The following is a 22,875-nucleotide window of genomic DNA, read 5'->3' on the forward strand; positions in this document are numbered from 1 at the left end:
TCGTTGAATTAAAATTTACTTCATTGCCTAAGAAGGGAAGATAAGGAGTAGAGTGGATATATCACATGGATAAAAACGGAGCCTAATGACAAAAATGGTCCAAAATAAGGAAAATAGGAAATGTACTCACGAATAGACAATCAGATTATCTTAAATAATAAGCATCCTCGACGTTATGATTGGAAAATGCACATAGATGAAACAGTAGAGAAGAAAAACAAATTGGTAACTTTTTTTTTCTACTGTTTCATCTATGCATTTTCCGTCCACAACGCTGCGGATGTTTAAGCGAAAGCTACGAAGATAATCTGATTGTGTCTATTCGTGAGTTCACTTCCAGGTCATACCGCAAATTAGCTTTGAATAAACCGTATAGCGGAGGACCATGTGTTTAGGGGTTGTGGGTGAAGAATATAGAGCAGTGAGTTATAGTGGGTTCATGATTGGTATCTCTGTTTATAAGGACAGTTTTGTTCAAGTCACTACAGGGAAAATAGGCAAAGTTACTAATATTATTTAGACAAATAGCTCGAATGATCACCCATCCATTTGGTTGATATATTTGGATGTTCCGATAGAAGGTGACTATTATTCCTTCCCATGCAGTTCGCAGTTGGTATTTGTTTATGTGTGGCAAACTGTCGAATAAGATATCCCGTGCTTCCTTTACCTCTGAGACATCAAAATGTATTGTGTTTGGAAAAGAAATACCCTGCAGTGTTTTCTCATTCAGTGTTGAGTTTTTTTTATAGCATATCTGTAGACAGAATCAACATGACCTCAGGAAGAAAAAATTGTTGCGTAGCAGCTTTCACTGACGAGGACGGAGCATTAGAAGTTATACCTAGTAAATGGCTTAAAAACGAAAATGAATGCCTTTGGCCTAAAACATCATCCGTTAGGCGTATTCAAAATTTTATCAGGGACTGTAAGGAGCCATCTGCTGATTGGACAGTTGTGAACATTAAAATCTATGGACAATCCAGTGAGTACTATTTGTATTTTCTTTTCATCTGTCTCGTTGTGTTTTTGAGTATTTATACCTCAATTTTTAGTCAAAATGTAATATTATTTCACTATTTTCTGCATTGAAATGCAAGATCTATCATGCGGAGCAGCCGTGATTCAGTTGGTAGCGCGTTATCTTAGTATTTGGTAGGTCGCAGATTTCAGCCCGGTAGCTGGCCATCCTGACTAGACACCATGTCCGCATTCTGGAAAATCAGGGAAACAAGAAATAAACATAAATGCCAGGGAAATTGCAAGAGGTTGTTTCGGATTACGTTTGTTCCTGTTTTATTCATTTATAACGGTTACTAACGGTGAACTCACTGTTCGACGCTCCAGCGTTACAGGTCGAAATTTGTGAGGATATTTTTGTCAAAACAAGGAAAAGTTTAAGGGTTTAATTCCATTGTAATTTGTATACTTGTAACTACAGTTCGAGAAGCTTAGTTGGTAAATAAAACTCATAAAGTAAGCTTGTTTAAATTCATAGCTTCCTGTCACCAGTTGTTTCGTGACAAATATGCTTAAAAAATGTCTTCCATTTTAATACATTGCTGGAATACAGTCTTATTGAAGAAAAAAGAAAAAATGGTGTCCTCTTTACATTACAAGTTGGTATGAGTTGATATATATTTGTATGACCTAAAATGAACTTTTTATGTTAGGACCTTATATACTAAATTAGCTTTTAGAATCCATGACGTTTCTTATAGAATTCTTAAAGTGCTTTTGAAATAACATTAAATAAAGTAAATAGTATATGGAAGAAAATAAAGAAGTCAGGGAAAAGTAGCAACTCCAGTCAGGGAAATAAGAAGGATTTTTTCTTTGTGTGTGTGTGTGTGTGTTTGTGTTAACTATGCTAGAGTTTTTTCCGGGATCTTATACTCAGTCAAATCAGGTAAATGCTGAATATAGTACCTTAAAGACAAGGCCTGGATAACTCTCCAAATCCAGCCTTGCACTATCTTATCGTGAGCAGGAAATGTCAAAGGTACGTTAAATAAAGTTAAAAAATAAATAAATAAAATAAAAATGCTAGTATTCTTAGGCCTTCTATTCTTAGTTCTGTTACAGGCTTACTTACTCTCGAATTTCAGTCGTGAATAACTTTACATAAACAAGAGTATTTAGTTCGTAAACAGATTTGTTTTATTTGGGATATTCTAATATTTAATGTTTTACAGTTAGCAAAGAAATCACAACTGAGGGTAGATCCATAACCATGTTGCTTTCTTATCGTGTATGGTTTTCACGCCGCGTGTATGGTTTTCGCAGCTACTTTCCCTTATCAGTAACTGTAGAATATATGTATATTTTAACATTTCAGATTCATTTCAAAAAGCTACAGCAAAGGCTGACAAAGCTTTACTGACTTCAAACGTTAGTAGTGATTCTTCTGACGAAGAAATTTATTCAAGAAGATGTCGCAGAAAGCCACAAAGATATTTGTCTGAAGAGGACAGTGATGACTTATATCTAGGAACTAAGAGAAGACCATATGAAACTTTTAACGAATGTAATGTTCCAAGTCCCCCAGCACCTATTCGGAAAGGTAATTATGCTAAATATATTTTATATTCATAATTTCGTTCAAGAACATTGCTTGTCTCCTCATATATATCTCTCTTGATAGTAATTTCAACGCAAATTAAAAGTTTAGCTCGTAACTGATTTGTTACATAGGACTATGTATTGAATCGCGTTTTAATATATATATATATATATATATATATATATATATATATATATATATATATATATATATATATATTAAATGTGTGAAAGTAAAAATTATCAAGATTTCGTGGGCGATTCTTTGTTGCCAGGGAGTTGACCTTCTTTCGCAGTGTTTGTTTCAGAAAAAAAAGTTCCGGGGGTTACTCTTAGTATTCGGAGGGGCTGAAATCATATATTTCCCCTCTGCTGGTTCTATTCCAGTACGTTTTAACCATTTCGTCCGGGGGGGGCAAAAAACAGGCCTGAAAGAAACACTGTTCTTTCGTATTACTATGCCAGTGCAGACGTTACTTAAATGTGAAACTATATACTATTTTGGAGAAAGTTTATTGCTACTTCGTCTGAAAAACATTCAAAAGTATGGCTGGCTGAAATAGTAGACAGATAGAAGTAACCTACAATGTTTTATGAATCTGTTGGAAACAATTTATTCGTTAGATGTGCAGAGTAGTTGTTGTAATATATACAACAAGCTTGGAGTGAGAAAACCTAACAACTAAAAATAAGATGTCTAGTTTGTTTATTTTTATAAACAAGTTTTTCAATTTGGAGTCCAAAATTGGCTACTTGCTATGTTCAAGCAAGTCTTACGTAACAAATCATTCAGACTCAGATCTAGTCTCAAGTAATTTATTTCTATGAAAAGGCTTGCTAGTTTTTTTTCTTCTTTTTTTTTTTTAACGAGGTTGTTAATACTTTCGCCTTTTATCGGTTAAATGCTATCTTCTCATGATGGTTAACTACAGAAAAACCGGGCTCGCAATGCAAATTGTGTCGTTAAATTTGTTTTATTATGAGTATTCATCAATAAATAAATAAATGAAAAAATAACGTACACATTAAATATTCATTTAATTATGATAGGGAGTCTATTTAGGACAAGATCAAACAAGCAGATAAACAGCGTTAGTATCTTTTAACGTTGTGAGTTAATGTAATCAGTGTACGATTTCTGCGATTTCCGGAGAGGGGGATAAATTCGTCAATAGCTCAAAAAAGTGGGTTTTATTTCCACCATATCCAAGGTTGAGAGGTATTTCGAGAAACAGAGAGGAGGAAGTTCCAGCCATTCCCCTACAGATAGAATACTGGATGTAGGTGTAATCATTGTAACATTTTAAACATGCTTTTAAAACCATAAGTTGTCACCTGCTGATTGTATACTTAACAGTCTAGTAAAAACTGGATGTTTGTATAATTTCATTACTTGCTTTCAGAGTCGCTTGGAGTATCTATAGGAGGAACTGCGGAGGTAAACGTATCATCTATGGTGCACAATTCAAACTGAGGTTGCTCGTCTGCATCACATCGTAAAAGTCCAAAGGGACCTTCACCATCCCACTCCCAAATCCAAACTCCATGCAGAATGTCAGCGTCATCAGTTGCCACTACTTCATGTGCAGATACAGACAGTACCTTCACATCAGCTCGTTTAGGAATTGGCAGTAGTAAGTATCCAAAGATTAAACTGTATTGCTAAGCTTAGTTACGTGTGTCGTCATTATTAAATAACCAAACAAAATGAAGACTATATTGCTTCTTTAGAGACATTTTGAACCCTGCTAGCTCGAAAGTGTGGCAGCACGTAGTCAATGCATCGATTTTCTCCGACCACTTAGTGTGGCCGCCTTGACCTAGTAGTCTCCGAGATTATCACCAATTTTTGTTAATGAAAAACGAAATTATGGTAAAACTCATGCTTGGAAATTGAAATTGTTATGTTCCAAGCCGTGCGAAGGAAGGGGGGGGGAGTCCGGCCCTTCTCTTCCTCATGGTGGACAAACACCGTGTGCGTGGGTTTTCTCGGGGTTCTCCCGTTTCCTCCCACTTTCTTCATTCCACCGTTTTATTCATTACTCATCATCACCGTCTCCTTTAGCCTAACCGGCATAACCGTGGGACGTAAAACTCAAAGATTTCATTTCATTTTTCCTTTTCTTCCTCAAAAATAGATTTTTGTCTAACTAATATAAATTTCGTACTAATTACATTTTAAAACATATATATCATACTAAGATTTACTTTTTACAGTGAAACCTTTAGTGTTCAAGATCTCCTCCGAAAGTATTTCTAGATCCGGCGTTCCTTTCGTAATGGAAGTACTTCTTGGCTTTAAAATTCAGAACATATAATCTGTAATTCTAGTTTTATCACATTTTGTTTTGCAGCGCATCCTGTTGGAATGGTTGCTTTGGAACTATTCTGTTCCATATTAGAGGAAGCTTGTGGGCAAGCGTATGTTAGGAGCGATTAAACTACCAACCTTTTGAATGCTAAACCGACGGGCTGACGATATAAAGTTTGTACCATGAAACCAGTGGTGCCAACCCCACCTTATGTCCATGACGCACCCCCCCAATTGTCTATCCGTAGGTGTTCTTCCATGAAAAAATCTTCTTTTCGATTAATTTTACCCCCCCCCATCAAACATATTTATATGGATTTTTAACCCCCCACAATATTTCAATGACGCAGTTTGCGTCATAGCCCCCCCTTGTGGGCACCCCTGATGAAACAGAAAAATTTATATATTTGTACAAAACAGCGTCTTGTTAGTCATTTGTTTTTTCTTACTGCCTGTGCGCAGGTAGCAGACAAAATTGTTAAGTCGACACACCGATACGCCCTCTTGTGGCGCTTCTGGTTTCTTCTCTTGCTTACCAACACACACTCAAGTTTTTATTGTTGCTCTGGCTGAGATTCGAAGGAACCCAAATTAGGCAAATTCCGTTCAGGTGTCATAATTGTCACACCACAGAGACGCTATCAACGTTCTTTGAATGTTAAGCATTCCTCGCACCCCATTTGAAACCGTTACTCTGCTAGTATCGATATTTAGACATTGTTCCATATACGGAGGTTCTGCAGAGAAACATTGGAGCATATCATTCTTATACTACATTAATTTGAAAGTTGAAATATCAAATGTAACTGCATTCTCTCGCAACACGAGTTTTTGCAGTAACCTTTTTCAGCAGAACTTCCGTATACGGTAGAATGCCTAGGGGCACGAGCAGGCTATTTTATTCCATTAAGACACTTGAAATGATCTACCGACATATAAAATTGATCCGAATGTGGTGTAATAGTAGTAATGGCGTTACTTTGCCTCACTTTGGACTTTGACCCCGACCTTTGTGACGTCATAGGTCAAAGGTCAATGACCTTGGCCCGGGGTCAATGACCTAGGGGTACCTAGGACCACCCCCTCTAAATTTTGGGAGGGGTACCTTGGCCCACCCCCTAAATTTTGGCAGGGGTGCCTAGGACCACCCCCCTTAAATTTTGGAAATTGCCAAATTTAAAAATTGGGTATGGTAGCCTAGGACCACAGTATGTACCTCTATCAGTATTGGGTGTCTATGTCGTTCCCTTTCATGGGTAAAAAAATGCCAAAAATTCAAATTTCGGGGGTTTTTGACCTAATTTATCCCCTTTGATGAGGTGTTATTACCCTATATGGTTATATGGGCGTATACAGGGGTCCATTACCTTTCATAAAACATGGGTATATTAATGCACCCCTTGAAAAATTTGGGAGGGGTACGTTGGCCCACCCCTTAAATTTTGGAAATTGACCAATTTCAACATTGGGTATTATAGTACCGGACCCTAATATGTATCATGATAAATTTGGGTGGTCCACCTCGTTCCCTTCTAGGGGTACAAAATTGCCAAAACTATAAACGTAAGCAATACGTTATACCACGTGTTTGGTTTTTGACCTAATTTATCCCCTTTGATGAGGTGTTATTACCCTATATAGTTATATGGGCGTATACAGGGGTCCATTACCTTTTATAAGACATGGGTATATTAATGCACCCCTTGAAAAATTTGGGAAGGGTACCTTGGCCCACCCCTTAAATTTTGGAAATTGACCAATTTCAACATTGGGTATTATAGTACAGGCCCCTAATATGTATTATAATAAATTTGGGTGGTCCACCTCATTTCCTTCTAGGGGTACAAAATTGCCAAAAATATAAACGTAAGCAATACGTTATACCACGTGTTTGGTTTTTGGCTCAATTTATCCCCTTTGATGAGGTGTTATTACCTTATATGGTTATATGGTCATGTATAGGGGTCCATTCCCTTTCATAAGATATGGGTATATTTGTGCACCCCTTGAAAAATTTGGGAGGGGAACCTTGGCCCACCCCTTAAATTTTGGAAATTGACCAATTTAAACATTTGGTATTATAGTACTGCACCCTAACATGTATTATGATAAATTTGGGTGGTCCACCTTGTTCCCTTCTAGGGGTACAAATTTGCCAAAATATAAACGTAAGCAATACGTTGTACCACGTGTTTGGTATTTTGGCCTAATTTATTTCCTTGGATGAAGTCCTATTACCTTATATGGTTATGTATAGGGGTCTATTCCCTATCATAAGACATAGGTACATTTGTGCACCCCGGGAGGGGTACCTTGGCCCACCCCTTAAATTTTGGAAATTGATCATTTTATATATTTGGTATTATAGTACTGGACCCTAACATGTATTATGATAAATTTGGGTGGTCCACCTCGTTTCCTTCTAGGGGTACAAAATTGCCAAAATATAAACGTAAGCAATACGTAGTACCACGTGTTTGGTTTTTTTGTCGATTTTATTTCCTTTGATGAGGTGTTATTATCCTATATAGTTATATGGTCATATATAGGAGTCCATTACCTTTCATAAGATATGGGTATGTTTGTACACTCCTTTAAAAATTTGGGAGGGGTACTTTGGCCCACCCCTTAAATTTTGGAAATTGTCCAATTTAAACATTTGGTATTATAGTACTGGACCCTAACATGTATTATGATAAATTTGGGTGGTCCACCTCGTTCCCTTTTAGGGGTACAAAATTGCCAAAATATAAACGTGAGCATTACGTTGTACCACGTGTTTGGTTTTTGACCTAATTTATTCCTTTGGATGAGGTCCTATTACCTTATATGGTAATGTATAGGTGTTCATTCCCTATCATAAGACATAGGTACATTGATGCACCCCGGGAGGGGATTCGGTATCATAGTACATGACTCAACATGTATTATGATAAATTTGTGTGGTCCACATCGTTCTCTTTTAGGGGTACAAAATTGCTAAAATATAAACATAAGCAATATGTTGTACCATGTGTTTGGTTTTTGGCCCAATTTCTCCCCTTTGAGGAGGTTCTATTACCTTATATGGTCATGTATATAGGTTCATTTTCCTATCATAAGATATGGGTACATTGATGCATCCTTTAAAAATTTGGGAGGGGTATCTTGGCTCATCCACTCGGTTTTAGAAATTGTTTAATATAAGCATTTGGTATCATAGTACAGGTCTCCAATATGTACCACTATAAATTTGGATGGTCCACATCGTTCCCTTTTCATAGGTAAAGAACTACCAAAAATCAAATTTCGGAGGTTATTGACCCCTATTTAACACGTTATATGGTTTATTACCTCTATATGTTTATGTTCTCTTTTAAATTTGGGAATTATCAAATAACATAATTTGGTAAACGTTTTCTAGGACCCATTGGTATTCCTCTTATGGCCAAATATTCAAAATTTAAAGGTTATTGACCGGCTTTATTATTGAATAAGTACAGGATTTATTACTTTTTCATAAGACACAGGTGTATTTGTGTACCAATCTTAAATTTTGGAAGGGGTACATTTCTTATTGTCGTATCAATAATTGGTAATTGTTCATTGGGTAAATCATTATGATCACGTGATCAGTTATTGACCTATGATGGGATTAGGAGTCCAGGACATTGGTACATTGAAACTTTGTAGGATAATTTGATAATGCGTCATTGGTTTTGATTATTCCCGCCAAATGTAAACGTAAGCAAGACGTTGTACCACGTGATTGTCCTTGATGAGGTAGTGTACAGGGATTCATTTCCTTTGTTGTGGTACTTCTTAAGTTTGAGTACACACACACACACTTTTAGAAAACAGTTGGTTCTACTCAGGTAAACAATTGACGGACATTATTGACCTTATTGAACATATAATGATATGATTAACTCTAAGACTTAGGTATATCAAGAGAAGTATTCTTTAAATTTGGGAATGGTGATAAACAGAATTTTAACATAAGGTGTGAAATTTGAAACAATACATTGAACTTTAGTCACAGCTCATAGTCTAAGATCATTGGTGGTGATTGATTTGAAATCTGATAGCTAACCTTATTGAATCTTATGACTCATAGACGAAAGGCAATACATGCTACAACACTGACAAAGTTATTGTTAATGCAATTTGATTGGATGATCACTATCTTTCCTGCAATCTGATTGGTTGATCACTATCTTTCGTGCAATCTGATAGGTTGATGAGTTTTAAATCTTTTTCTGCATTCAGTTTTGTTCTAACATTTAAAAAATTTGAAACTTTGGTTTGACATTTTTTCGTTTCCAAATTTTTTGTTTAAAATTTTTTGTTTCGAAATTTTTGTTTGAAAATTTTGTTTCAAAATTTTGTTTGAAATTTTTGTTTAAAAATTTTTTCGTTTGAAATTTTTGTTTGAAAAAAATTTTGTTCGAAAATTTTGTTTAAAATTTTTTGTTTAAAAATTTTTCGTTTCCAAATTTTTTGTTTGAATTTTTTTGTTTCAAAATTTTGTTTGAAATTTTTTTCGCTTCAAAATTTTGTTTGAATTTTTTTCGTTTGAAATTTTTTGTTTGAATTTTTTTTCGTTTCAAAATTTTGTTTCAAAGATTTTTGTTTGAAATTTTTGTTTCAAAGTTTGAGTTGACATTTTTAAAAGTTTGTGCACTTATTAGTAAAGAACTGGAACTGTTTAGAACAAAAACCTTTGACAACATTGTGGTGCAATAGTACACGTCAGAACCTGGGGTTGTACTTGAAATGAAAAAACACAATTCATTGAAATGGATCATTTTATTACACTCCACATACATCCATACCAGATAGTGGTTCTGGATATTGTCGATACAATGTATTTTGAACTTCTTGCACTAGTTTGTCTTTAGCATATAATTTTAATTCCAGTTGAAGTCTTTTAAGGTCTATTGCGATATCAATTGGTGGAAACTCAATGTCCATTTGATCACAAATAAACTGTTTATCAATACAGGTATGCACCCACGAACGATGTTGACAACCATCACAATATCTAGATACATGTTGTACAATATGCATAACACATTTTTCAAAATAGTACTTTTTCAGGAATATACTAGTTTTGTTGCACACTTCCACTGCATGTTTCACACACTGAAATACGCTGATGAATTTGTTCCATTCAGTTTGTGTTAGATACACCATGTTGCGAGGGACATGGAATGTACTCTTTTTACGTAACAGCACCATCTTCTCTTCGAGGACTGTACGCAGCACCACTTCATGATTTGAGCCTAATGATTTGACTATGGTCACATTTAGCTCATCATGAAAATAATCGTTCATTTGGTCGATTCGTGAACATAATATTTGCCATTCTTCACAGGTCAGTTGTACACCAAATTGTTCTGCTTTGCCCAATCGAATCACAGGTTCAAATGTTCTAGCACTGATACCAATCATCACATGTTTTGTTTGAAATATATTTATTGGATAATAGCTTGCGAAGATGAACTGTTTATCGTTAGAAGTACACATCTTTCCTCCTGAAAAGCACTTGCTCAAATGATTTCGTGGGATGACACTGTATTTGCTGGTTTATAGTTATTGCTGACGTCATTGGTAAGGAATGTGCTGACGTTTGAATTCATGATTTCATCACAGTTGCTGACGTCATGCCGACCAACCAAATTCATACAACTACAGCTGACGTCATTGGAATGTGCTGATTCATGATTTCATCACAATGGCTGACGAATCTGGCTGTGTACTAAATTCAAGTTGATGACTTCGACCCAAGAATCCTTTGTAACATAAAGATACAGATCCAGTATTTAAGAAACGCAGCAGTTCTTCTTGTTTTGATGCTTCCATGGGTAAATATCTTGCTGGTAAAATTATATTCTTATCATTTTCAAGCTTCACTACGATTCTTAATCCAAACTTTGTAGGGATCATTTGGCTAGCTAAGATTCTATAAGGTACATTCTGTTGTAAATCAGTAATCTTGGTAAATGATTTCATCACATCACGTGTGTTTAGAAACTGCAGACAAGTAGCCATGATGATGTTATCATGAATACTAACTCGAACGATACTTATATATGATGCAAAACTGATGACGTTGCATTATCATGTTCTGACGTGTACTATTGCACCACATGTTGCCAGAGGTTTTTGTTCTAAACAGTTCCAGTTCTTTACTAATGAGTGCACAAACTTAAAAATTTAGAACAAAAAATCTTTGAAACAAAATTTTGAAACGAAAAAAATTCAAACAAAAAATTTCAAACGAAAAAATTTTGAAACAAAAAATTTCAAACAAAAAATTTGGAAACGAAAAATTTCAAACAAAAAATTTTAAACAAAATTTTCGAACAAAAATTTTCAAACAAAAAATTTCAAACGAAAAAAATTGGAAACGAAAAATTTCAAACGAAAATTTTAAACAAAATTTTCAAGCAAAAAAATTTCAAACTAAAAATTTTACGTTTCACGGTTAACCGTCAAACTTTATCCGGTTTTTAACTATTCGATTAACAAATAAACGGTTTTGATCATATTTATCAGTGAGTGCAAAATGTTGAACGAAACCAAGATTTTTAAATGTTAAACAAAACTTAAAACTGAATACAGCAAAGATTTGAAAATCATCAACCAATCAGATTGCACGAAAGATAGTGATCAACCAATCAGATTGCACGACAGATAGTGATCAACCAATCAAATTGCATTAACAATAACTTTGCCAGTGTTGTAGCATGTATTGCCTTTCGTCTATGAGTCATAAGATTCAATAAGGTTAGCTATCAGATTTCAAATCAATCACCACCAATGATCTTAGACTATGAGCTGTGACTAAAGTTCAATGTATTGTTTCAAATTTCGCACCTTATGTTAAAATTCTGTTTATCACCATTCCCAAATTTAAAGAATACTTCTCTTGATATACCTAAGTCTTAGAGTTAATCATATCATTATATGTTCAATAATGTCAATAATGTCCGTCAATTGTTTACCTGAGTAGAACCAACTGTTTTCTAAAAGTGTGTGTGTGTGTACTCAAACTTAAGAAGTACCACAACAAAGGAAATGAATCCCTGTACACTACCTCATCAAGGACAATCACGTGGTACAACGTCTTGCTTACGTTTATATTTGGCGGGAATAATCAAAACCAATGACGCATTATCAAATTATCCTACAAAGTTTCAATGTACCAATGTCCTGAACTCCTAATCCCATCATAGGTCAATAACCGATCACGTGATCATAATGATTTAACCAATGAATGAGATACTATCCAATTACCAATTATTGATACGACAATAAGAAATGTACCCCTTCCAAAATTTAAGATTGGTACACAAATACACCTGTGTCTTATGAAAAAGTAATAAATCCTGTACTTATTCAATAATAAAGCCGGTCAATAACCTTTAAATTTTGAATATTTGGCCAGAAGAGGAACATCAACATCTACAATGGGCCCTAAAAAACGTTTACCGAATTTTGTTATTTGATAATTCCCAAATTTAAAAGGGAACATAAAAATATAAAGGTAATAAACCATATAACGTGTTAAATAGGGGTCAATAACCTCCGAAATTTGATTTTTGGTAGTTCTTTACCTATGAAAAGGGAACGATGTGGACCATCCAAATTTATAGTGGTACATATTGGAGACCTGTACTATGATACCAAATGCTTATATTAAACAATTTCTAAAACCGAGTGGATGAGCCAAGATACCCCTCCCAAATTTTTAAAGGATGCATCAATGTACCCATATCTTATGATAGGAAAATGAACCTATATACATGACCATATAAGGTAATAGAACCTCCTCAAAGGGGAGAAATTGGGCCAAAAACCAAACACATGGTACAACATATTGCTTATGTTTATATTTTAGCAATTTTGTACCCCTAAAAGAGAACGATGTGGACCACACAAATTTATCATAATACATGTTGAGTCATGTACTATGATACCGAATCCCCTCCCGGGGTGCATCAATGTACCTATGTCTTATGATAGGGAATGAACACCTATACATTACCATATAAGGTAATAGGATCTCATCCAAAGGAATAAATTAGTTCAAAAACCAAACACGTGGTACAACGTAATGCTCACGTTTATATTTTGGCAATTTTGTACCCCTAAAAGGGAACGAGGTGGACCACCCAAATTTATCATAATACATGTTAGGGTCCAGTACTATAATACCAAATGTTTAAATTGGACAATTTCCAAAATTTAAGGGGTGGGCCAAAGTACCCCTCCCAAATTTTTAAAGGAGTGTACAAACATACCCATATCTTATGAAAGGTAATGGACTCCTATATATGACCATATAACTATATAGGATAATAACACCTCATCAAAGGAAATAAAATCGACAAAAAAACCAAACACGTGGTACTACGTATTGCTTACGTTTATATTTTGGCAATTTTGTACCCCTAGAAGGAAACGAGGTGGACCACCCAAATTTATCATAATACATGTTAGGGTCCAGTACTATAATACCAAATATATAAAATGATCAATTTCCAAAATTTAAGGGGTGGGCCAAGGTACCCCTCCCGGGGTGCACAAATGTACCTATGTCTTATGATAGGGAATAGACCCCTATACATAACCATATAAGGTAATAGGACTTCATCCAAGGAAATAAATTAGGCCAAAATACCAAACACGTGGTACAACGTATTGCTTACGTTTATATTTTGGCAAATTTGTACCCCTAGAAGGGAACAAGGTGGACCACCCAAATTTATCATAATACATGTTAGGGTGCAGTACTATAATACCAAATGTTTAAATTGGTCAATTTCTAAAATTTAAGGGGTGGGCCAAGGTTCCTCTCCCAAATTTTTCAAGGGGTGCACAAATATACCCATATCTTATGAAAGGGAATGGACCCCTATACATGACCATATAACCATATAAGGTAATAACACCTCATCAAAGGGGATAAATTGAGCCAAAAACCAAACACGTGGTATAACGTATTGCTTACGTTTATATTTTTGGCAATTTTGTACCCCTAGAAGGAAATGAGGTGGACCACCCAAATTTATTATAATACATATTAGGGGCCTGTACTATAATACCCAATGTTGAAATTGGTCAATTTCCAAAATTTAAGGGGTGGGCCAAGGTACCCTTCCCAAATTTTTCAAGGGGTGCATTAATATACCCATGTCTTATAAAAGGTAATGGACCCCTGTATACGCCCATATAACTATATAGGGTAATAACACCTCATCAAAGGGGATAAATTAGGTCAAAAACCAAACACGTGGTATAACGTATTGCTTACGTTTATAGTTTTGGCAATTTTGTACCCCTAGAAGGGAACGAGGTGGACCACCCAAATTTATCATGATACATATTAGGGTCCGGTACTATAATACCCAATGTTGAAATTGGTCAATTTCCAAAATTTAAGGGGTGGGCCAACGTACCCCTCCCAAATTTTTCAAGGGGTGCATTAATATACCCATGTTTTATGAAAGGTAATGGACCCCTGTATACGCCCATATAACCATATAGGGTAATAACACCTCATCAAAGGGGATAAATTAGGTCAAAAACCCCCGAAATTTGAATTTTTGGCATTTTTTTACCCATGAAAGGGAACGACATAGACACCCAATACTGATAGAGGTACATACTGTGGTCCTAGGCTACCATACCCAATTTTTAAATTTGGCAATTTCCAAAATTTAAGGGGGGTGGTCCTAGGCACCCCTGCCAAAATTTAGGGGGTGGGCCAAGGTACCCCTCCCAAAATTTAGAGGGGGTGGTCCTAGGTACCCCTAGGTCATTGACCCCGGGCCAAGGTCATTGACCTTTGACCTATGACGTCACAAAGGTCGGGGTCAAAGTCCAAAGTGAGGCAAAGTAACGCCATTACTACTGTAATGATTAGGAAAGCCCTCAAACAGCAATTAGTAGTTTTCTTGCAATAGACTTAAAAAAAATAAAATAAAAATAAAACTGCTTATGCATTAATTATGAAGCTTTTATCAATATGTGATTTAAAATTCATCCCGTATGTTGCTGTGGGTATCGACTTCAGGGTCAATATGAGCTATGTGCCGGTCAGAACCTAGATGACTTTTGTTCATGGTAGTTGCGGCACATACGATCTTAAGGTAGAATAAAAAATATTTCAAACAATGTGTAGCATTGCCTTCTTGGTCTTGTATTAATTTAGTTTTTGTTCTTTCTTTTGATATTTCAGCCGTTGAAAAAATATTCCAGTTACTGCAGAGAATCCAGCTAGAAATGAAACATCTCAAATGTAAAGTTGATGAAATGGAAGCCAAACTACATGAGCTGCACCAAGTTCCCTGTAGTGGTAAAGAAGCTTTGCAATCTATAGAAAATGCAAACCTGCTAGCTGACAAGCTCCCTTTACGCAGTTTGTCTGTGGTTCACAATTTAGAAGAATATTTAAAAGACAGAGAGATGGCTTCAAAATTGGTGAGTGGTATTCTTAAGTTCGTATTGACACGAAGTATTTGTAAATATACTTCAGGAATTGTTTGAAAAAGAAAACTTTTATTCTTTAAAAATAGATCTCGTGTGGCCAGATGCTTTTTCGGATGTACAGGTTGTTAAATTAATACGTACCAAACAATGTAGAGGTGGGTACCTGACATGGAAACAAGAAAATGCTTTGTGACATGTGCATACCGATCAATAGGTTGGGAGATGTAGGCCGTCGAAAGCGTGGGAAAATAAATTTCAGAAGCCTAAAATTCAAACACTGTCCAACCAACGTAGAGAGTGCAGCTTCATATCTCATAAAGGAAGTCGTTGGTGTTCTATTGCAAAAATGCATGTTTCAAAATTCAGCAATGCATACAAAATTAATTTTACAAGGTGATGGTAAGCCGACAATGACTTACACTTCGGCTTTTCGGTGCCCTTGAAGAGTCCTTTCGCACGCAATGCACATTCTTTTAACATACATTTTTATATAGAACAGGTATGACTTCTTTTATGAGATATGTCATGAGCCTATAATATATTGCTGCGTACATGTACACTCATGTCCAAAATAATTGTCGCATATCTATAACTGTCTTCTTGTAAGAATATAATTTGATAATGATTTTGCAGGGTACTTTTAATACTATGTGTATAATCGGAAAACGTATATTTGAGGTAAATTTCACAGGAAAAAAATTACAAATACGAAAATTAGAATGAGTAAAACAAAATGTTGCTAAATGGACAAGAAAGTTTTATTTTCGTTTTATTGTTCTTATTTAATGCTCTTTTGACATGAAGTTTGCCACATATTGTGCACGAGGGATAGCATGAGCTATGACCTTGAAATCCGCCACCAACACACTTGAAAGGATCAGGCAATCGTAATAGTGTTGCTAACTGCCACAGCGGTGAACTAGAATTTGTCGATTTGAAGCATTTCTGGGAAGGGATAACAAAGACACTTTGAATCAATCTGTAGCCTGCATTTCTCATCTTCATTTAGAAAAATCTGAACAATAAAGTAGCATATTTATTTAATAAGATGTAAAAGTGCACTCGGTCCGTTAGTTTCCTTACTCGTTTATTTTTTTTTTTTAATACATGATGATCGTAAAGGAAGCTAAAATAACTAAAAATGATATCACATAACACCACCTATATTTGCAATCCATTCATTCTGGGGACCACGACTCATGTCCTAGCCTTAGGGAAATCGTAGCTACAGACCTGTCAACTCCTTCCCCTCTCATACAGGGAAGTTTGTCATTTTCTCTGGTAAAACAAAGCGGTCCTATTGGTACCCTCCCTCCCGGGGTGGTTATTTATGACATAGATGGGGGGCGTCTTAAGAGACACATGCAGAAGCCGAACTGGACACAGTGTTCTTGTGTTCAGTGAAGAGTGGTTCTTTGTGCATAGTTCTGTGTTATTTTAGTCTGTGTTGTGTGCTGGTTTGTTCCTTTTTTTAAAAAAGTCATAATGGAGGGTAAGAAGAGCGGAAAACTCGGAGGTTCAAAAGTAATTCACAGCCAAAGCAGAGAGATTTTGGTTAATGTGTATGATTTTATGAAGAGAGAGGCTGACAGTGGAAATCCAATTAATGTAAAACAAGTGCAAAAGCGAGTATCTGAAGCTACCGGTGTTTCAGTAAGTACACTAAAACGTGTTTTGAGTGAGCGGGAAAAAAACAAAATCACGGGAACGAGCTTTTCTACTCCGAATAAAAAGCGTGCACAACGAAAAACAAAAATCTCAGTGGATGATTTTGACAAATGCGTTATTCGTCGAACAATTAATGAATTTCATATTGTTCACGGTCAACGACCTTCTGTAAAATTACTGTTGCGAGTACTTCGAGAAAAGATTAATTTTAATGGAAGCACTTGGTCTTTACGGAAAATAATCCGTTCCTTAGGATTTAGATGGATTAAGGCTGAAAACAATAGACGACTACTTATTGAAAAAGATGAATTTCGGTCAAAGAGGTTGGCTTATTTGCGAGCTATAGATCATTACAGAACGCAGAACCGCCCCATAATTTACATGGATGAGACGTACTTGCATTCATCGCACACAAAACAACACGCGTGGAGCGATAAGAAGAATACAGGTTTACTCACACCAATTTCTAAAGGACAACGCGTAATAATCATGCATGCTGGCGGAGAAAACGGTTTCATTCCAGACGCGTTAGTCATGTTCAAATCTGGAACGAAATCTGGCGATTATCACGACGACATGAATTATGAAAACTATGAAAAGTGGTTGAAGTCACGGCTAATTCCTAACTTGCCAAGTAATTCAGTTCTTGTGATAGACAATGCACCATATCACAATGTCTGTTTAGATCCTTCACCGACATCATCATCTCGTAAAGCTGTAATGATCGATTGGCTTGTAAGACACAATATTCCTTTCAGAGAAAATATGTACAAACCAGAACTTTATAATTTAATCAAAGCCAATAAAGCTCGTTTTCGGGTATTTAAAGTAGATTCGCTCCTTGCTGAATATGGACATACAGTTCTTCGTTTGCCCCCGTATCATCCTGATCTAAACCCGATAGAGTTGATTTGGGCTGCAGTCAAAGAATATGTAGCAGCAAGAAATACCACTTTTTCCATTGTCGATGCGATGAAACTCGCCGAAGAGAAATTTACAATGATAACAGCGGAAGAGTGGAAGGCTAGGTGTGATAAAGTACGAAGATGTGAACAAGCATATTTGCAAATGGAACCTCAGTTAGACGTTCTTACTGAAAACGTTACAATAAACTTAGCCGAGGACAGTGACAGTAATAGTGACTCTTCTGAAGAAAGTGACGACGAGACGGAAGACGATGATGATGAGATGGATTGTATGGACGGTATTGAGCCTTTATAAATACCTGAAGCTACAGGTAAGCCTATCATAATATATATAAGTTGCGTTAAGTAGTTATTAACCATTGTTGTTACTTATGTTGGAGGTTAGTATCGGCATGGGTTAGAAACACTACCAAAAATTCTTCCCTCTCTCTCCACTCTTCCCTCGCAGCGATTAGCGTTCTTCCTACCTCCCGCTTCTCATAGCTCATGCTATCTCTCGCGTACAGTACACGTCTTTGCCGATTATACACATACTAGCATTATAAGAAATACCGGGCGAATTCGTTATCAAATTATATTCCTACAACAACATTTATACACATGCGACAATAATTTTGGACATGAGTGTACATCAGCCAAACTGAATTGGAGATGACGTATTTTTTTATTTTTATGTATTTTATTTATTTTTTAATCCAAAGCTGATTGTGACGTATTCTTAATAATACAGTTTCAAATCAAATAAAATCGAATCAACTATTTCTCTAGCGGTAGCAGTTTGGACTGTGAATTCTTAGGACTTATAATTTAGGTGTCCATATTGGATCTTAAATACTACTACTACTACCAATAATAATGCAATCCAATACTAGTTCGAAAATCTTGCTTTCACTGTATAGCACCTGCGTGTTTCAACAACAAAATCATAAGGTAGGATGGTTTACGGTTTCCTCGTGTCGTAGACATGTCTACAGTTATGCCTTGTTTGGCAATACCGGTACCATCTTCTACAACCTTTCCAACCATCCGCGGGTTCTCATAAATATTAAGTGTTTAAGGGCAACTTCCACAGGTGTACATGGATTCTCCAAGCCTTCGCTTTGCAAATAATTGAGAAGTCCCTTCACTTTTCGGGAATTCGGGAAGTCCTGGATACTTTCTTTGAAGTTCTCTAGCACCCATCTCCACCTTGGTAAGTGGAATCAGTGACTATGATGATGTCACGGTTTTGCAGGAAGCGAACTTGTAAGACAAACGGGCAATACGATCTCAGCAATTCTCGATCTCAGCATGTCGACGTACGACATGGTTATACAATGATTTAAATCAGCCTGTTCTTGTGCATTTGATTACGATTAGGGATCGAACGACACTGACAGAAGAATTATTAAGTTTGATTTAGTTCAGTGAAACTTCTATATAGCGGACACAAATAGGGAATATAACTGTCCTATTATTGGGAAATGTCCGCTATTAAAAAAAAAAATCTACAGTATAAACTTAACGTACTACTCGTATAAGCAACATAATGTAGGCAAAATGTCTTTCTGTTTAATAATGAGCTAATACAGTGTTTTTTTTTTCCCTATGGTATTATGTTCGGACAAAATACTCTTTCTCTTCGAAATTAACAACTTGCAGCAAGGCAAATAAACAAAGATTAAATAAACTTTTGCTGAAAATGGATACTAAACTAAATGCATGTTGAAAACAAATAAATGGAGACATTTGCGTTCAATTATCACATCCAACAATGCGCGGTACATTAACGATCCTGCCTATTATTGCTTGAAATTCAAGAAAATAACAAAGTTTTATTTCAGGCTGTCCGTTAGTTGGAAGTTCTACATAGACGCTGGGGAATAGTTTTCAGTATCCGCGTCCGTTATTGAGAATGTTAGCTATTCAGAAGTAATTTTCACACTGCCAGGAAATTGAAAACTGTCCGTTATTTTGAGATGTCCGTTAGAAGTTTTACTGTAAATATAATTTCTATGCGTCGTACAAAAGTCTAATGAAGTCGAAACAACACATTTATCCTTCGATTTTTGTCGTGCGACGAATATGGAATGGTTTAAACAGGTAGTAAAGTGACCTCACTTCAAGATATGTGCACTAGATTCACGCCACGATGTAGTTCGGGGCCCCTAATAATTTTAGGTCCTAGCATTCTGCCGTTCACGGATGAGACTGAGGAGAAGCCGCATTCGCGATGTTGTCGCTGATTCGCCTGTGCAGGATCTGAGTTCCTAAAGAATTTTGTTATATATATATAATAGAGTCTAATTTCATCTTTCGGATGTATGGCGTTTTTTAGTATATATTTTTAGGAATCTTGGAGGGGGATTACTACCAGTGAAATCCTTTGTTTAGGTGCCATTCTCGCATTATCCTAGTAAAAGTGAAGCTTGCGGTAATATCTCCCAAACAATACCAGAGTTCCGAGGACAAGTTCCTCTTCGGATCGAATCGAATTCCTTAACAATATGTAGTAAGGGAACTGGAAGTGTTATTGTTCGTTGTGATCATTTTTACTACAGGAATATGAAAATAATTTTGAATCACCATCAGAGTAAAAGGTCATTCTAGAGGACAAAACATAATTCAATAATACGTTAGATACTCTCCTTTCATATGGATCCGTATCTGCTATGTTATACGCGTTCCTTGTCATATTCATTCATCAGTTTCTATTACTGCAGTTCGTGTTTGGAGATTTTTTTTCTGTCATATATCGAGGTTTCAGAGACCAATATGTGTTAATCTAGAAAAATGAAACTAAGAAAATTAGAGTTTTTGGCATTTGTAGACATTTTAGGGCATTAGTAACGCTGTTATTCGCAGATAAATAAAATAATTGTTTTCCTTGTTTATGCCTCTGAAAGAAGCTGTAATTTTCTGTCAATCGCACCGTGCAAGTGAATTTTCAATTTTTGACTTGAAACGAGTGGATATTCTGTTCCACATATCGTTTTCCACTCCCTACTTCCTCTGTTTGACACCGAACGACAATGTCCTGTTAGATTAGCCTTTCGAGCACGTAATAATGCGCTCATGCGTACAATGGATGTTTTTTGTGCAATGTATAAAAGGTTTCTTTGTATTTTAGGAGAAAGTCATATTTTCGTTCGAATTTTATTTATGTAACTTCAAAATTAATCTGTTATTTCTCAATGATGACATTTGCTATTTAAATGTGTAGTCCCTTCTGGTGATACAGTATTATTGCATTTAGTTTTTACCATTTTTTCTTCTTCAGTAGCAGTACAACTCCGATTTCCTGATATACAAACTAGCGACATTGTCCAACGGATTGGGAAAGTCTTAAGTGGTTCGCGAGATTGGGATGGCTACAGATGTAATCGGAGAAGAGAACAGGCTCAAGACTTAGGGGAAGATGCACAGTCGTTCCGCGGGGAACGCGCAAGAGTCCAAGGACCACTTGAATTCACCTTGCAGAGTCGCCCCGAAGGGAAAGCCGTGGGGTGATCGGTCCCGCGGCTAGTTGTGGTCAACCCTCACCAGCGTGTACGATATAAACAAACTTATATGAACAAAATGTCTTATTGTAAATAAAATAGTAGACAATAATATGTTAAAGTACAAGAGAATTATAAACTTCATGAAAGTAACCGTTATTAATAGTTTTTTTTTTTTTTATTTATCACAGTAACTTTCAGTTCGCTAATTTGCAGAAATATTTCCTACTGATACATTTTTATAAGTTTTATGTTGTATTTTACTGCAAAGAACCTATCCAAACTAAAACTTTATAGTGGCATGCATATTTTACTGAATATAATGAGTTTTCCGAACTTCCGTGCTGTCTGTGTAAGTGTAAGGGATGAGCCCACAGTACAGACCAGTGTGAGAATTAACGGATATTTTACAGTGGGATAAAAAAAAAAAACTTTTGAGAAGTTAAAATTTATGGAAAACTAATAATTTACAGAAGAAAAGAACTTCCTAAATTTTCTCTAAATTATTTCAGGTTAAGTAGAAAGATAAATATTATCTGCATAGTTTCTTTAATTAGATATATTTGTTTCCCTAGTCGGGATGTGTAGCGGAAAAATTCGATGTTTGAAATAAATTTATTTACAGTGGCTTTTGTTGACGTAGAGTGTATATGATTTTTACGTGTTTAATTTTATTATACATATGATATATTGACATAAGGGTCAGGAAAATGACCACTTATCAGTGAACCCTTTTTTGAATAAACTAAATAGTTTCCACACGTTGCGGAACAAGAGCTGGTTCCTTCTTCAGTGGAAGGAAACAATGATGTATATGAAGAGTACGCGTTAAGAACAGTGAAGGTCACATTTTGAATATGCTCAAAAAATATTTTCTCCACACCAAAAGATACAAAATGGTTGGTGAAAACAGGTCGTAGTCCACTCGTGAATGTACACGTGAGCGAATTACGACGTGTTTTCACCATCTTAATTATACATTTTGGTGCTGAGAAAGAATTTTCTGAGCATTTTAAAACGTGCCCTTCATAGTCCTTCCTGCGAACTCTCCATATGGAATGAAACAAAATGGTAAAGACAGTGTCAACGTTTGGTAACTATTAAGTTGATGCAAGAGAAGATTCACTCATTTTTCTATGTTGTTTCTATAATAATAATAATTTAACATCTGTCACGATATTGACGTGTATTATTATTTTATGTCAATGAGAAATATGTAAAGAATTATATACTTTTAAAAAAAATGTTTCTGACAATTGATTACAGAGAAAAACACGTAATAAAAATGCATAATTAATAATTAATTATGCAGTAATTAATTATCTAATTTTGTATAAAATCACTTTTAATCATACATATAGTCAATGTAATTGTGTTATCTCAAAATGGCAAATGTCCCCTTAACGATAATAAGTTACGTGTTTAAAAGTATTTATTTCCATTCGTTATG

The 22,875-nt window shown here is 35.6% G+C and overlaps 1 protein-coding gene across 1 annotated transcript; it reads left to right on the plus strand.

Annotated features, from left to right (window-relative positions):
* The first annotated feature begins 2,344 nt into the window (after positions 1 to 2,344).
* LOC145669741 (uncharacterized) lies at positions 2,345 to 15,409 on the plus strand. Its single transcript, XM_081738073.1, has 3 exons — positions 2,345 to 2,563; positions 3,966 to 4,196; positions 15,102 to 15,409. Exons 2-3 carry the CDS (start codon positions 4,115 to 4,117, stop codon positions 15,407 to 15,409), a joined length of 390 nt encoding a protein of 129 aa, XP_081594199.1. The 5' UTR covers positions 2,345 to 2,563; positions 3,966 to 4,114.
* The last annotated feature ends 7,466 nt before the right edge of the window (positions 15,410 to 22,875 follow it).

This window comes from Thermobia domestica, chromosome 14 (genome assembly GCF_964235325.1).
Source record: "Thermobia domestica chromosome 14, izTheDome1.hap1.1, whole genome shotgun sequence".
NCBI classification, from domain to species: Eukaryota; Metazoa; Arthropoda; class Insecta; order Zygentoma; family Lepismatidae; genus Thermobia; species Thermobia domestica.